At 41.8% G+C, this 18279-nt stretch overlaps 1 protein-coding gene and 1 non-coding gene across 3 annotated transcripts in view; one reads left to right on the top strand and one right to left on the bottom strand.

Moving 5' to 3' along the window:
- LOC134532660 (uncharacterized) overlaps positions 1-18279 on the top strand; it is a 180627-nt gene that overhangs the window by 141144 nt on the left and 21204 nt on the right. For both annotated transcript variants that reach the window (XM_063369322.1, XM_063369323.1), the window contains 4 exons: positions 7288-7472; positions 11242-11448; positions 13358-13516; positions 18124-18276. In XM_063369322.1, the coding sequence (XP_063225392.1) occupies positions 7288-7472; positions 11242-11448; positions 13358-13516; positions 18124-18276 (704 nt within the window). The remainder of the gene's footprint in view (positions 1-7287; positions 7473-11241; positions 11449-13357; positions 13517-18123; positions 18277-18279) is intronic.
- Trnal-uaa (transfer RNA leucine (anticodon UAA)) lies at positions 5114-5197 on the bottom strand. Its single transcript has one exon. It is a non-coding gene; the product is annotated as a tRNA-Leu (tRNA).

Here is an 18279-nt window from a genome sequence, read left to right as displayed (position 1 = left end):
GTAAATAACTGATATCACTCTACCATTGCTGGTTTAGAAAACAATTTTAGGGATCATGTATGCAAATCAGTTATGATTTTTTTTTATATCTCAAGGTGCATTATTTAATGATACAAAAACTGACCTGATAACACTACCTGAACGGAGGTTTGCTTTTGACCCCAATCTGCGATGATAGCCAGTATTACTGCAATATATATTAAATATAAATATAAATTAAAAATACTGACATCACATATACCCAAACCTAGTGGAATCTTGGCTTCTCAGTGATTTATTTAATTCTTTATTTTTGTATGGGCGGTCGCCCCTAATAATAAATCGAACAGGAATGACACAGGTAATAAATTTTCAACGTCTTTTGTTGATTTTACGAAGTTAATAATATTCTCGAGAGGAACATATACAAAAACAATGAAGTGGCAAAATATCACTATGCACTTTATTTAAGCACTGTTTGGAGTAATAGCTTCGCCGAGGCACGCATGCACACGCAAACACTTGTAACAATTATTTAAAAGAAACAACACAAATAGTATTTAGAATGACATAGAATTTTAAATACGAATAGAACTATATAATAAGATAGTTTTTTTTTCAAGGTGGAAAATTTTGCCATCTCAATATTCGTTGGTTCAGCGACGCGCAGAAATGGGGAAAAAACGTAAAAGTTTTTCAGTAAAGATTTGTCCGTTGTTTTACACCGTGGCACGCAAAATACCCGGAGGACATGACGGAGAGTAATAGCTTCCAATAACAGTAACGTGTTATTTTCATTTAAATGCACTCTTCTCGCAGGAAGGTTCGCGTCGGAAATATTCGAGCCGTCCACTTTTCAAGCGTCGTCAGCCACGGCCGTTCTTCTGTAATTACGCCGAACACGCGTTTGTCAGGCTGTGATATATTTTTATTTTTATTTATTTCCGCGTAGTTTGGACAGTAATATTCTTTGGTTTGAATTTTTTTTTAATATTTAATTGTTTTTCTATATGATACTATAATAGTAATGTAATTTTTTCCAATATTTATTGTAATAATAATTTTTTGAAAGAAAAAAAATTATAAAAAACATTGCTTTTCTAACTGTGTGACAATTCAAATGAAATCTTCTCTTAGCGTAACTCCAACTATTTAGTGTATTTTGAATCTTTATAATTTTTTAATAATTATAATGCATAAGCAGAATTTCATTTGGAGGTGGGGTGGTAGGTCTGTTTACTTTGAAATTCTTTCAATTTGTTAGTGGAAATGAAATAGATATATATGATTTTGGGGAGGGGGATTATATCCTCTCCCCTCCCCCACAGTCCAAAAACCCAGCGTACGCCTTTGGTCTTCGTAGGCTGGCTTGACAAAGTCCATTTGGAACGCCGCATATCACAGGGTCTTTCAACGTGCTTAATTGCGTCGCGCGAAACCCCACGACTGTACTAGTACATACGTACTAGCGTCTCTGTCCGGTTTCACGAAGTCCAGCACGGAAAACGTATTCTGCACTACATACGTAACACAATAAAAAATGTTTGTGAAATACGTGTGAAAAAAATTAATTTGTAACGCTGCAAGAAGAAAACTGTTAATTGTTTTTTTTTTTTTTTCAGTTGCCGCGGGATATGTAAAACTAATGCCTTATTTGCCAACTGTAGTCTTTAGATGTTATTGCTGCGAATGGGATTGCAGCTCTTGCTCTGTAGGTTCCACACAAACATATAGTTTAAAAATAACAGTTTTTATAAATATTTTTTTATACTGCACGTAAGAGATTTTCCACAGGTATAAAATACGTCAAATAATTTTAACTGCTTGGTAGGTTTTTCTAAGGCATCAGCTAATAATAATGATTATATAGATACTGAATACGATTTAAAAAAAACTGAAAGTTACACCTCTGTTTGCAAACATGTTTTTTATCCTTCCCGAATAGAAGAAAATGTGAATTTTCGGAAATTGGTAGCTGAATTTTTGTGAAACTTGTACAAGAAGAATATTGCATTGGTTTTCGTCTCATAATTTACATTTATTAAAATACATAAATTCTCTAATTGCGTACTGAAATAATGACAGACTACAACCGAGGGGAAGCTTACAAGCAATCACGTCAATATTTTAACTCACAGAAAGCAACCAGGCAGCAATCGAATATAAAGAACAATAGGTAGACTTTATGTAGAGTTACGAAGGCAGACAGGACCGCGACGCGCGCCAGGTTCGGAGCTGGCTGGCGGCCCCGCACGGCCACTGACGTCACGCGCCGTCCATTGACGTACCCGGCCGGATTACAAGGGTCCTCGCTACCCAACCCCCCTCCGCTCCCCGCGCACCGTTACGCCTCGGGCTATTGTCACCTTTAGCGGCCTGGGTATTCCCGGCTTACAGAGGCCGCCGCGGGGAGTGGCGTGAACAAGCGTCGCTGTTCTGGGTGTTTCGGGTGTCGGGCCGGCCCGGGATGACGCGACACGTCACAGCCGATCACGTCCCTTCGAGAAGGACGCCACAGGTATATAAGCAACGACGCCGGCCTCCGCAGGAGTTCCAAGAGTTCGGAGGGTTCCGTGAGTGAAGGGAAGTGCGACATCGGCGAAGAGGAGCGACGGGACCGTGAGAGTGCGACTGAGTGGCGTTAGGCTGTGTGTGTGGACAAGCGCGAGATAAGGGGCGAACCACTGTCGAACCTAGCTCCAGTGAGGAGGGCGAACTGCGGAACTTGACAAGTCATTGAATGACTCGCGAATAAACATTTTTAAGCCAAGTGATTGGTGAATCAGACATTTTTAATTACAATTATTTATTAGTAATATACATATTATTAACTAGCTGCCCGACCCGGCTTCGCACGGCTATACTAATGGAAAAAAAATAAGCCACATCTCCCATTTACAGTAATGGTAAATAAAAAAAAATCAGTGAAAATTTATTACAATGCTGTATAATGTACCGGAGAGAAAATGAATAGCACCGATGGTTTCCCGACTCGTGCACGCAACGTACGACTGATGTACCCGTACTTTGCTACGGCAGTCTACAGGCAGATCACTCTTGCGCCGCTCATTATACATGCCCCTCCTTGTGGGTACGCCACTGCCGCGCGATGCCCGTTGCCATGGAGACGCAGAAGGCATGAACAATGCAAAATCCTGTTCTCATGCAGACAAAGTACCCACTGTTGTCTGGTTTTAACCACCCATGGGATCTAATTTTTGGAAAATGTTATCATGCATAACATAAGGAACATTACTGTGAAGTTTCAAGTCTGTAAAATATATAACCTTAAAAAAAAGGGCAATAAAAAACAAATTAAACACACAGAGAGGAAAAAAACAATAGTTTAGGTTTGCGATTTAAAGATAAAAAGTATTTAAATACTAATTGAACTCTTATGAGGGTACTGATTGCTTCGTTGTTAATATCACACGGGTGTTTTTTTTTTACTTGTATGGGAAAATTAAGAATGATAAGGCATCTAGTGCGTGGCAACAATGTTAATAGGCAATAGGAAATAAACTTCTAGCGCCTGCGGCATTGTCAACACACACTTCGTACGTGCACTGCATGTTGTATCTAACCCCCTCCAACGCATTTGATTCTAAATTGTACTTTTAGTAAGGATCCCTAATGTTATTGATAATATAATATAGCCTATAGCCTTCCTCGATAAATGTACTATCCCACACTGAAAGAATTTTTCAAATCGGACCAGTTGTTCCTGAGATTAGCACGTTCAAACAAACAAACAAACTTTTCAGCTTTATAATATTAGTATAGATTAATAAAACTGTAATAAAACTTAATTCGGCTATCCCTTACGAACCCAGTTCCCCCACATTGTACTCGTAACAGTATATTATTTATGGGTTATCTTCGCTTATGTCGTCGAAATATCAGTTATAATCGTTATGGCTGTCAGTTTTATTTTATTTGTTTTGGAACTCTCATTGGATAGTATTGGTTTATTTATGATGGAAAATAATAAATTTCGTAAACACCTGCATCAATTACGGCATAAAAAAAGTTTCGGTTCATACAACTCCACAATTTTAGAAGTCAGTATTAGCTGCGTGGCTTTTTAAATAGCGGGACACATTAAATAGAGAGGACACAACAGGTAGGGGGGGGGGGGGAAGGGAACATGCTTTTTGTGGGGAACTCCTTGTGGGCAATATTAGTTAATTCCGTGATATTGACAGCTTAATTTCAGATGGAGCGCATAAAGCGATGTGGGTCACACAACAGTTCATTCAATCGAGTAGATTCCCCCCCCCCTTCTTTTTTTTTCTCCTACAACATCTACCGCATTTATAGAGCGTTAACCACATTTTATTTCTCTCTTTTCCGCCGCTTCGCGTCTCCATGGCAACCGCCAGGCCCTCGTAATCACTGGTTGTTGCGCGCGGAGCGGTCGGTGAGTCATGGCGCAGCTTCGTGCGTGCCCGCCAGGAGCGCTAGTGTCTATGGACAGGCAGCGCTATTTCAGTCCCGCGGCAGCCGCGCGGACTTCCAAGCTCCCGCCCGCGGGGGAAGAAAAACTCGCTTAAAAGAATCGACAATGTGAGAAGGAAAAAAATAGCAGGAATTTTTTAATGGCGGCAGCGCTAGCTAAACTTGGGAGCCAGACTGGCCTGTTGCTTGGGCGTGTACGTGTACTTTCACTACTTTTAGATCAAGCTCGCTCATGACTGGATTTGTTCCTAGTTTATAAACTGTGCAACCAATGGACTAACAATCACATAGACCGCGCGCTTAAGGAACTGTATGACGCTACATTCAAGTGGCTATGGCCTTAAGTCTTTCCATCCCTATCAGTTTTTAAAAGTCGTGAACCGTGAGTACATTATAGTTGTTGAAAAATTATACATATGAAAAATTAACTATTATGTGCCTTCAGTAGACTATACTTCAGTCGAAAATATGTCCATATTTTTTTTATCTAATTGTTGAAATAAAAATTTTAGCACAAAGTGTATGATACGAGTAACTGTTTTTTGAGCTAGCAATTAATGCGTCTAGAAAAGTATGCTGTATTTAGAAAAAATAAAAAGGTTGAGAAATGATTATTGGCAAAATAAGGGCAAAAGTTAACTTCTAAGTATGCTAATGGAACGTAGTAAAACATGTATGTCAGATGTGGGGTTCGAACCCACGCTCCCTCTCGGGAACCAGAACTTAAGTCTGGCGCCTTAGACCGCTCGGCCAATCTGACTCGGCTAGCTAGGAAGATCAATTTTTAAATAATTAAAGTAGTCAGCAATTTATAACATCTGAATCTATTGTTTAATATAAAAATAGTACTGGTGAAGGGGTTGATCACGAACTTTAACGCTTCCAAGTTGGATAAAGAAATATTTACAGCAACATTTTTATTTTTATTTTCACGTTATTATTTTTTTAATTCCCCATAACATCACTTGTTACTGCTTTTGTTACGATAATAGTCAACATGTTTGGTTGTTTTATCGGAATATACTACGCGGTCCCGGTTTAAGTTGAAAAAAAAAAAACCTTTTAAAGGATGCACGTAATTATGAAATAATGCAGGTTAAATTTAAATTTATTAAATTCTCTATACATAACAATACACATAACTGTTATATGAACATGCTAACTTACATTTAATTAACAAAGATTAAAAATAAATTACAATTTATAAGGATGCTATGTATTCATAGTACTACAATTTTAATTTCAGCATTACCTATGATTTGTCCAAGACTTCTTGAACACTAGACCGAAACCCAGTATAGCCAACAAAAGCGCACGCAGAAATTAATCTCTTGATGAGGGGGAGGGGGAAATAGAACCACTTTTCCCACTGTTTGCTTTCAAATTACTTCCATTTGCTAGGATTTGGGGGGGGGGGGGATATCACCATCCCCCTTACCATATCTCCTGTTGGCCATACTGTTAATGGTTTTTAAAGTATCTGCATTCTTAAGTTAAGGTGTTAAAAGGTTTACTTTCCTATATGTTGTATGTGTTTCAATGCATTAGTACTATGATTAGTAACATGAATGCCTTTATTTCGTCATAATTATGCAGGATAAAAATTGTTTATGAATGTTTGAATTATTATTTAAACTGTTTATTTTTGTACAAATACAGATAAACCCAATAGTCTGGACAACACAACACAGAGACACGCAGTAGGCTTCCTAAGGCTGGGTTCACAATTAAAAAAATTAACCGAGTGCATAGCAAGCCATGCACACGACCTGTGCGAACTGCGAAATCGGTTCACAATTGAATTCTTACTGTTAATTTCAGCCAATGAAATTTCGCGCACTATGCGACATCTGTTAGTAGTGTTAGTAAATAAACATATTGACTTTTAAAATAACGATAATACTATTATTATCTCGACCTTTCCTTCCCACAATATGATTAATAAATAATATAAACATATTTCTAGTCCCGCCAAAAAAGGCACCCTGCTCTTCTCTCATTGGCTGCTGTGCCATGCGTACGCGACCGAAATAAAATATATTCATTTCACTCCTATGCGCACGACCTAGCTCCCATGCACACGACCAACTTTCTGCTATTGTGAATCGTTAGGTTAGGAAACATGGCGTTCATATCCTATGCACACGACCTACTGTTACTGTTACTGTTATTTTTTCAATTGTGAATCCAGCATGAGACAAAACAGTTGCGACGTTTCGGGAACCGAGATCTGTTCCCGTCTTCAGGCGCAGACTTCTCAAATCAATCTTCCCCGAATAAGGCAGCAAGTTGATCGCGACCCGGTGAGAAAAGTGGGGGAGCTGAACTGTTGCCCCTTGAAAGGGCAGACCTTCAGGATTTTTTGGCAGTAGTGTTTTTGAAAGGTTGTCTGAATTGATGCCCCTTGTATGGGCAGCCCTTCAGGATTTTTCTGACAGTGGTTAGTTTGTAAAGCGACTGGAAGGGCAGCCCTTCCAGTATCTTAAAATGTGTATATTTTCGTAATTTTATAATCCTGATTTGTTTCCCCTTGGAAGGGCAGCCCATCAGGATATCGTTAACAGTGGTTTTTTTGGAAAGGTTGTCTGAATTGTTGCCCCTTGGAAGGGCAGCCCATCAGGATTTTTCTGACAGTGGTGTTTTTGAAAAGTTGTCTGAATTGTTGCCCATTGGAAGGGCAGCCCTTCAGGATTTTTCTGACAGTGGTTAGTTTAGGTTAGGTTAGGTTAGGTTAGGTTAGGTTAGGTTAGGTCACTTTACAAATTAACCACTGTCAGAAAAATCCTGAAGGGCTGCCCTTCCAAGGGGCCCCAGAAAAGTGGAGCGCACTCGACTCGGTTCTCGCGGCAGATGGCGAGCATCGAGGTGTCGCTGTCGACGGCGCCGCGCAGGAAGAAGAACGGTAGCATCGGCGGCGGCGTCGGGGGCGGCGCCGGCGTGGTGGTCGGCCCGGTGCACAGGACCTCCAAGGACATCGCCCGGGAGCTGGAGGTGCTGCGCAACGCGCTCAGGGACAAGGAGAACATGATCCAGAGGTGAGCCCCGCCCGTGTCCGTGTCCGGGTCATCCCCAGGCCCGTATTTACGCGCAGGCTATCTAGGCTGTAGCCTATGGGCCTGCACCACAAATGGAGGCCCGCACCACACGACACGAATATATATATATATATATATATATATATATATATATATATATATATATATATATACTGCTATGTGGATCTTCTTATATTCTTAAAATACGTGTCGACATAGTGTCCAGTTGTTTTGTGTGGATTGATTGCGCCGAACTAAAAACTCTTCTGTGGAAAGGTGATATATGAGTTGTGTCAGCATTTAAAATTTTTCTATTATTTTCATCGGTTTTGGTGTCACTTAATTCCTTAACCTCTAAATACTGTTTGGTTAAATTGTCTAGTTTAATAATAAACTTTTTTTTTTTTCAAAATAGAAAATTGATCAAAAATATGAGTTTTTCAGGTCAATTAAAATAAACTACCCACCCAGACCCAGGCAAGAGGCAGGCACACGCTGTTTCACTGGAAGGGGATACTCAATATACCCCCCCTTCCCCTTAGAGAGGGCCCGCACCACAGACTCAGCCTAGGGGCCCACAGTCAGTAAATCCGGCCCTGGTCATCCCCGACGAATCCCGCTCGGTCTCAACACGCCACCTTGATTTTATTATTTTTTTTTTTTTTAATTTTTCATCTTATCGTCATCGCCACTATTTGATGCCCCTCGCATACTTGGTCACACGCAGGTGTGCAGAGCTTCAGAAAAAATAAGGCCACGTGATTTAATAACTGCTGAACATGTCAAAGTGATGTCTATTTTCGAAAAGCATTTGAAAATACGCTGAGGGCAAATGGACAGTTCTGTTTCAGTATTTCGATTTCAAAATATACTTTTAGGAAGAGTGAAAATTACTAATACGCGTGTTTTTTTTTTTTTTTTTTTTGCCATGAAACATTTGGTACAGATTCTTGAAAGCTATCAAGGGATTATCATTACATAATTGTCTTCATTTATCCGCCATATATTGTTGTGGTTGTTCTATGCACAACAGGAAGACTGCGCGCCGTTCAGAGGCGATACCGCGCTAGAAGTTCTAACGAGCGTCACACCTTTGAATATATATACTGTATAGAAGTCGCGAGTGGATAGAATTTACTCTACGTTTTTCAGGAGCGTATGATGAGCAGCTTGGGAACTTCACCGCTGCAGGGCGCTGCCGTAACGCCCTGTATCGTCTAAGGTTGTTGTTTGCAGGTTAGAGCGCAGCACTGTCGCCCGCTGTCATTTCCCCGCATCCTCCACCCAACATTCACGGCAGCTCAAGGTCGTTCAACAGGAGTTTGTGCGTCACAAAACTGTAGGGATGAGAAGTGGGGTAGAGGGTGGGTGGAGGACAAAGCATGTTTGTGGGATGGTGGGGAAGGGGTGTTTGAAGAGTTCGACACTTGTCCGCTAGGTACCACCACAAGTAGATGCCCTAGAGATGGTGGCGATTGCGGCGGTGAATTAACCAACTACCTCAAACCGTATTAGAAAATTTAACTTGGGCTGGCGACTTCTATACAGTATATATATTCAAAGGTCACACTTAACATCCCGCTTCACTCACACAAATATGTGCACCCCTGACAAGGCAGGCTCTTTATGGGCTATTTCTGGTAATTTTAACACGATACCATCCTTGCATTCTTTGTTCTGACCTAAATATTTTCAGCAAACCGTCGTGCAGGTGATAATTATTTCGAACACTTGCGCGACTTTTGACACCCATTTTATTAAATCCATCGAGTATCTATTGACATTATTTGTCACGGAACGGCAAATGCAAAGCAGGTATCGTGTTATCGATTACAGAAACATCTCTTAAATTTTATAAATGACGAGAAAATGAAAAATTTAAAAATAAAAAAAATCAGCATGGTGTGTGAGACTGAGCCATAAGCCTTTTTTTCCACGCGCGCGCGCGGCTTGGCTGAAGGTTGTCGCACCTCGCGCCGTGGGAACGTGAGGTCTCATTGCCCGAGGTGGCTCCGGGGGGGAGAAACCCTGACTGCCGAGACTGAGACGTAGTGTTTGAAGTAGTTTGGTTCCCGCCCACTAGATGGTAGCTTTCATAATATATAACACTAGCATAGCTACACTGATTATGAGAAGTAATTCAACAGCAATTATCAGGCAAACAAACCAGTGAAAATTTATTTATTATATTTCGGTAGCCACATATTTTGTGACGTGGAATACCAGAAGTAATACATCGCCTACTCATTTAATTTTTAAATTGTGGGATTTTGAAGAAAACAAATTGTATAATAGGTATTTTTTTGGACCGCGGGGGGAGGATATTTGTGGGGGGGGGGGGAATTCTTTGCCTCGTGGCACTTGGTTTCTCTCGACGGCCTTGGGGATGCGAACCTGGTGTCGGGCCACAATCTCTCCACAGAGGTTTGGTCACGTGTAGAGCAGTCGAGTCCCAGCGTGGAGGGAAACGAATTCGGGAAGTACATAGTCGTGGCTCTTTGTGGTTAAGTGTCCCGGCGCTAGGTGTCTGGCCAGTGCAGGGCCTGGACCTTGCGTGAGCCCTAACGAGGGGGCCTAGAGAAAAGAGGAGAACGGGAATGTTTTTAAAAAAAAAAAAAAAAACTATTTAAAACAAGCCAGTCGGGAACTGAAATTCAGACACCGGGTTTTGTAATTTAGCTACCTTGATAAATTGTGTATCAAAATTCGAGAGAAAAAAAATAATGATGAAGAGAATTGTTTAGTTGCAGGCGCAAGGGTGGTAATAGGGCCGGCTTTGTGGGCCGGGTGTCTGTAAGGACGAGGTTCCAGGCAGGCGCCGCCGGCAGAGAGAGAGAGAGAGAGAGAGAGAGAGTGAGAGAGAGAGAGAGAGAGAGAGAGAGCTCAGTCCGCGGGGTGTATGGCCTATGCGGGGGTGCTGTCATAACTTAGAAACACACAACTTTAGAAACACATAACTTAGAATTTTCTACAAGTTATGGCAGTTCTCAGTTGTGTGTTTCGAAGTTAAAATAGTTCTAAGTTATGACTTTCTACGGTATGGCATTTCTAAGTTGCGTGGTTCTGCGTTGTGTGTTTCTAAGTTATGATCTTTCTAAGTTGTGTGTTTCTAAGTTACGTGGATTTTTCCAAGTTTTCTAAGTTATGACATGTACATAGGTTCACACCTCTTATAAACATCAAAACTCCCCCAGGTGACTGATCCCGTTAGGGCATTGTCCTGGTTAGGAAATAAGATGGATCTTTTACATGCCTGACACTGTTACCAGTGCCCGACATGGGTTCCGAGAACCGGGAAATAGATTCGCCATTTCCAATCGCGGCATGTTACTGGAGAGCGCACGGCTAGGTCGAGAGGTTGAGGAGACCCGTCACAACTTCGGACCCCACCGACCCGCCCCCAGCTCCGCCGTTCACCCCCAGACCACCTACAGAGCCAGCCCCTCTGTGGGATCTGAGTAGCACCGTCACGGAACCATACCTCTCACATCCCTGGGACCCCTCGGTCATCCAGTTGCTCGTGATCCAGCTGAGGCCTATCCAACCTCTACTAGCTCAGCAGGCTAGTACCCGAGCTTAAGTAGCTCAACACTTCCACTCGTCAACAGGGCGGGGACCCCTCGGAGTGTACTCCAAGCGTAGGAGGACCACTACAACCACGTTTTCCTACTCCAATCCTGATCCTGAGCCATTAGAGGAAATCTCTCTAAGTGATGACAGTTCTAAGTTGTGACTTTCTAAGTTATGCGGTGTTCCCGCCCGTGCGCAGCCTCAAGGGCCAGCTGTGCAGCTCGCTCAGCATCAGCCGGCTGTCGGCCAGCTACCTGCGCGGCCAGCTGCAGCCGGGTCACGCGCTCAGCGACAAGGAGCGCCGCCAGGCCGAGGACCGCCTGCTGCGCCTGCGCGCCGACATGGACAACAAGCGCCTCGCCATCAAGAACCTCAAGATGGCGCTGGAGCGGCTCGACATCACCGAGTGAGTCTCTGGAAGGGGGGGGGGGGAGTCAGTCTTGCGGCTGCTGTTGCTGTTCGCCGTACAACATGCATGCTGCAGTTCCCAAAGAGCATACACAAAGATGCCTGCCGCGACACTCAGCTGATGGAGGCTGAGGGCTCTCTGACCACACAGTCCGACTTGATGGTTAGCCACCCTCTGCTCCGACTGATAGGTCCGCGCTTGATTATAACTTCTTTTTTGACGTGACAACTTCTAATCGATGAACGCCGGCTGCACGCACGAAAAAGTGTCCCGTAACGCATATTGTCCCAACTACGCTGTGTCCCGTTACGCTCATTGTACACTTGCGCCTCATCTATATCTCTTCCACTCGATTGGAACAACCATCGATTTCACTTTTTCGAGGCACATTAAACTTGAAACATTCCCATTCGTTTCCTATTTTTCCTATCATCGTCCTATCCTTAACAGAATAACACAGATTGGAAGAAGTTAAATAGCAAACATGTATAAAAGTTATAGTTAAAATAATCTCTTCGTTAAAGTAATAAACATATTTGAATTAATCAGTGCAAATAAAAGTAACTTTATCAATTAAATTGTACATTTCATTTCACTCCTTCTTTGTATCCATACAAAATAGTGATAATTCAATAAAAATGATTCGATTTTATTCATAAAAGTATGCAATCATTTCATCAATGTTTTGTTATGACGTTGTCACGTGAAACTATCATCCGTAAACCGACTTTATAGACAACAATTTTTTTTGTCTTATAGCCATAATTTTTTTTCTCGAGATTCCTTTGGAAACCAGTTGTCAAGAAATAGTTTGTAATACTACACTGAAGATATTGAAAGTTTGTACGATACATTTTTGTGGTTACTTTTGCATGTGTGAAATACGATTTTTCGAGAAAATACTGAGTACCTATTACTTGGCGCATAATTTTAAATTATAATTATTGTTTTCAAACCACGTTGAGGATAATGGAATATCATTCAATAACTGGTCTTCATCTTTGTTTTATCAATGTGCGCGGTCGGGGAACGGTGCTGGGGCAACACAAAGCCTAGTTGCCCGGGTAATAACCCGAGCCCAGTGTTGCAGCGGACACTACTATGTAGAGACACAGTGTGGCCGCGGACAGCACTATGTAGACACACAGTGTTGCTGCGAACAGTACTATGAAGAGCAGGGTCCCCACATGGCCGGTGCTACCGTTGCTATGGCAACGGGGCCCATGGGTCTAGGGGGCCTGCGAAGGAGAAAAAAAACTTATAACAATAAAGTTTGCAATTTTAAATAAATCATAGAAAACAATTAAACAGTAAGGCCTAAAATTTATTACCGATGAAATAATACACCAGAGTAATATTATTCGGAATTATGCTGTGCGTACACAGAACGTGTCTGAATCCACAACTGTGAGTAACAAAATGAACCACCACCAATATTGACGTGACACCACGTTGACAGTGCAGAACACTTAACACTCATTTGTGTTTTCCATTATTCAGAATCAATTTACGTTGACAATCGAAACACTGACTTAAAACTAGTTTTAATGTGTTTTAAAAATAATTGTGAAAAGGTTAAAAAAAAAAAAAATGTAACTAAAACAATATACATAAAGGAATTTTTTTATTTTTATCTCTGTTAGAAAAAAAAGGGGGGGAAGGGGGATCATGACTTCCAGAATGATGTGGGGGGTCTGATGTAGAGACACAGTGTTACCGCGGACAGCACCATGTGGAGACACAGTGTTGCCGCGGACAGCACCATGTAGACACACAGTGTTGCCGCGGACAGCACCATGTAGTGACCCAGTGTTGCCGCGAGCAGCACCACGTGGAGACACAGTGTTGCCGCGGACAGTGGCAGTGTGCGGCGGTGCTGGAGGACCCAGGACGCGTGTGTTCGCAGCAACATCGACGTGCGCATCCAGCAGGCGGAGCTGGAGTACCAGCTGGGCCGCGAGGAGCTGAACCTGCTGACGCTGCTGGAGGAGAGCCGCGGGCTGCAGCTGTGCCTGGAGGACGCCGACAGCAGCCGCGCGCGCGCCGACCACGCCACCGTCTACAGGTCGGTCGGTCCCCCAACCCCTCTTCGGCTACAGGACGACTTTTCGGGAGGGGCTTATCGCATAAAGAAAGGTCGCAGTTGCAAAAAAATGAAAGTGGTCAGACATTGGCCTTGGGATATTATTTACAAATTATACAGGTTTCAATTACAGAACCTTAGTAGCTCCGCATGCAATTTTTGATGAGATAAAAGTTTAACATATGAAATTAAATATTTTTAAGTAAACATAAATATACACTAATCAATAAAATTGGTCTCGGGAGGGGCTGTCGCCCCCACCTTCCCCCCTTCTTGAGCCGCGCTTGGCCCCCACCACCTGTTCCCCCGACACGTGAACCTTCCCTGCCGAGAGAAGAGCCTGCAATATCAGAGCGTTATGAAAAATTCCGATCGCATGAGGGGAATAGTTAGTTACGTGATTGGGGGAACAGGTAAGAGGAGGAGACAGCAGGGGAGAGGTAGAAATGACGCAGCGTACTTGTACACTTGCATGTTGGCACATTTGCACACTTGCATACATATATTTGATCTGCAATCTGAGTCAAAGATATTTATGTTTCCTATACCTAATAATATAATAAGTAAGAAATTTCACTTCTGTCACACGTGGACTCCACGCAAACATTTTTTTTTACAGTCAAAAGTAGGCTACTCGTGCTGACTGACAGCCATTGCCGACGTAAACCACCAATTACCTACTCTCGTTTCGAAATTATTTTCAGAATGGCTGCAATCAGGAAGATCAATAGAGCCATTGAGATGGATCACGAAATAACACGAAACCAAAAGTGTCGATATGCACGACGAGAGGACTGTGCATACCAATAATCGCCAATACGGATTTCGCAGAGGTAAAAGTACAGAGCTGGCTCTGATGGATGTGCTTTCTACAGTTGAATCAAGCTCATATGAATATATAATGGGAATAACAATCGACATATCTGGGGCCTTCGATAATGCTTGGTGGCCCCAGATTATGTTTCGATTGAAGCAACTGAGGTGTCCCTCAAACATTTATAAAGTGATACTTGATTTCTTATGTGATAGAGAATGTACATACATGTCAACAGGGACACGTTGTATATAATAAGACATTAACCAAAGGCTGTCCTCAAGGCTCAGTCCTTGGTCCACTTCTTTGGAATGTGCTATTTGATCCACTTCTTAGAGAAGAGTTACCAGAAGATTGTGTCATATATGGATACGCTGATGATGGATTTTTATTAATCCCTGCTAATTCAAGATTCATGCTAGAAAAGAAGTCTGAAGAGGCTTTAGGTATTGTTCACCAATGGGCAACTGCTTCTAAACTAAAGATTGCTCCAGAAAAAATGGAAGGTATTTTACTCAAGGGTAAACTTAGTGTAAATAGACCTCCCACAGTTCGCTATGAGGGACGTGTTGTAAGAATTAAACAACTTGTTAAATATTTGGGAGTACAGATTGGGACTGGATTCCGATTCCACGAGCATATCAAGTACATAACGAAGAAATCTGCAATATTATTCCACCGATTACGATCTACTACACCTGTTAATTGGGGCTTAAACTATAAGACCCTAGAGATTATTTATAAAGGAGTTTATGTGAGTATTTTAACATATGCAGCTGGTGCTTGGAGTCGCATTGCTTGTCAAGTTCATCCTCGAAGAACTTTATTATCCAGCCAACGAACTGTACTTATTGCTATAACTAAATCTTATAGAACAATTTCAACAGATGCACTCCTAGTTATAGCCGGACTCATACCCATTGACCTAGTTATATATGAACGTGGGCAAGTATCCCAGTTAAATAGGGATAGGAAGATCTCTGTGGCAGAGAAGAAGGAACTTCGGCGGAATGTTATATCAAGATGGCAGGAAACTTGGGACTCCTCAACAACAGGAAGACATACATACAATATTATAGGTACCTGACATTAACGCAAGACTTAAATGTCGGTGGATCACACCGGACTATTATGTATCGCAATTTCTCAGTGGCCACGGAAATTTTACAGCAAAACTCTATTCACTCGGATTAGTACAGTCACCTCTTTGTCAGATTTGTGAAGTAGAAGATACAGTACTGCATGTTTTAAATCAATGTAAGAAGACAGAAGATATCAGAGAAAAATATACTCAAGAATTACTGACACTAGGATATGACTTTCAGGATCTTCGAAGTCTTATCCATAATAAGAATTCTTTTGAAATTTGGAGAAACCTAGTAACAGAAATGGGGAAACGGTTAGAAGAATTTGACCGGTGGTATGCATCTGTGGAAACGGACAGCGATGAAGATTGACTGTAAGAAAATTTTAGAAGAATTTCTCTCCAGTTGATTTATGTGATAAACATTATGAAGATAAACTCTAAATATAGATGAAGAAAATTTAGTTCTGGTTATGGAATATATTTAAGGTTTTTGAAGAAAGAAGGAAAATTTGTTCACTTTCATGATGTGATAAATATAATAGTCTAAAACCCCTTTTTAGGTGAAGAAAATATTTATTATAATTTTTGGTGATGGCATATATTCAGAATATTCTGAAGAAAGAAGAAAATATTTGTTTAATATTATTTATTTTGTTTACTTTAACATTTATTTGGATAGAGGAAATTAATCTTACATGAAGATATATAATATGCATATAACATTAACTATAGGGACAAGTCAATATAATCTCTCACTAACCCCGATAAACCTTTTGAAAATAAGTTAATATGAAGATTATATGATTTGAAGATAAAAGTATTACTAGATTGATAAATCTCCTATTATACCCTAACTGGGATTACATATAGGAACGAAGCAATAGAAATATGCCTTTATTATTTATTGGAGAAATCTGTGCATACCAGTCCACAGCTTTGGGCTTAGAGGCGATACCGCGCCTGGAGCACCAGCGAGCGTCGCACTTATCACCCCGCCGAACTAACACAGACACATATTTTTTTTTTATATACAGAAATAATTCCTGGTAATTTCTAATTGCAATGGAATACCATATAGTTCACAGTGTTTTGTAGATATTAGTAGTTTTGGCGCGGAGTGACGACGACTGTGGGCTATGGCAGCTGCCCCGACAGCGGGACCGCGTCTGGCGGCGCCGGACGCCTGAGTCAACACGGGGCCCGACGGCAAACAGCCGGGTAATGGACATCCCATGCTCGGTGCTCGCGGAGTATCGGGAGTATCGGGAGTATCGGCGACCAGGGCCGACAACCCCTGCTGGCGGCGGCACGTCCGCGCGCTTCGCGCCTCTGGGAGATCACCTGAGAGCCATTAACTCGTCATGGCTGCTGTTCAGCAGGGGCGCAACAACTAAATTTCCAAAGGGGGGGGGGGGGGCAATATACCTTATTATAACAATCATCGATAAACCCCCCCCCCCCCCAATTGAAACAGGGGGTCCAGGGGTCCTCCCCCGGGAAAATTTGTATTTCAATGTGGAAAATGGTGCTATTTAAGCAGTTTTATCATCTAAAAATTGATTACACAGCACTTTCTTTGTCCCTGTTTGCCCCCACTTCAAGGTTTCAGAGGAGGGGGGGGGGGCAAAATACCCTTGCCCCCCCCCCCTTGTGTTTGCGCCCCTGGTGTTCAGCATTATTATTATTGACGTGCAACATGCCAGATCGCGGCGGTATACGGCATTAGGTAACAGTAATATCGCGAACGGAACAAACAAAAGTTGTGTTACCACGGTGCTGCAATCTGTGGCGGATGGTGCGAACCAAAGTATGTTCGCAAAGCTAAAAGTAAATGAGTTTTTATCAAGATTAGCATTATTTTATATATATATATATATATATATATATATATATATATATATATATATACATGTCAAAAACCAGGTCCAAAGCCTGTGTTTTTAATAGTCTTTTTAGCTTTTTATCGGAGCCGTCTAATTAAAAAAGTTTAAATTTTCGCTCTGAAAATCGAATGATAATATAGTCGACGCAGCTGCTCTGGCAGCGAATTCTAGCGGCGGGTGCGGAAACTAATTGTCATTCGCTTCCAGAAATTTAGTTGAAAACACAATTTGCTAATATTTATCACTCTTGGCATTATTATTATTATTATTATTATTATTAAAGAATTCTACGTAAAATTTCTTGTATGAGCATCGCATTAATAGCGTATCTGCAACACGAGAACACATTAATTTGCTCGTTACCGAGGTTAGATGTTATAATATATTAAAGTTAGGGTTTCTTAGTGAATAAAACTGAGAAAATTTACTTTAATATGTGTTATTATAAAGTAACAAACGATTGGACAGCAAGAACACACAAAAGTCGTAGACATCTATACAAAAATATGTAGCACAATGGGCAACAACGACCCCGTTACTATTCAACCAAGATCAAAATTTTATTTTTATTTTTTAACATAATACATCTCTGGCGAGCACTAAAAAAACTCAATCACATTTTTTTTTTTGGAATGACTACAACCTTAGAATGACTGTAACCTTAGAAAAGTCAAGAAAAAGACAAATAAAAAAACTATTAAAGTGATTGTAATGAACGATGGAGTATAAATAATACCTGTAATGTGAATAAGCCAGGAGGGAGCAGTGAGGTGAGACAGCACTGACGGCCGCTGGTTGTCTGCAGCTGCGTGCGAGGGGCCCACCTCGCCAGCCTGCACGCAGTCGAGCTGAGCTGCGACCCCAGGAGCCCGCGCTTCGGCGCCGGCCCCAGAGACGACGCGCCGGGGCTGTTCGTCGAGTGGGCCGCCGAGGACTCGGGCCTGCTCAAGGGCGACAGGTA

This window comes from Bacillus rossius, chromosome 6 (assembly GCF_032445375.1).
Source record: "Bacillus rossius redtenbacheri isolate Brsri chromosome 6, Brsri_v3, whole genome shotgun sequence".
Lineage (NCBI taxonomy): Eukaryota > Metazoa > Arthropoda > Insecta > Phasmatodea > Bacillidae > Bacillus > Bacillus rossius.
This window is presented reverse-complemented; position numbering and strand designations above follow the sequence as displayed.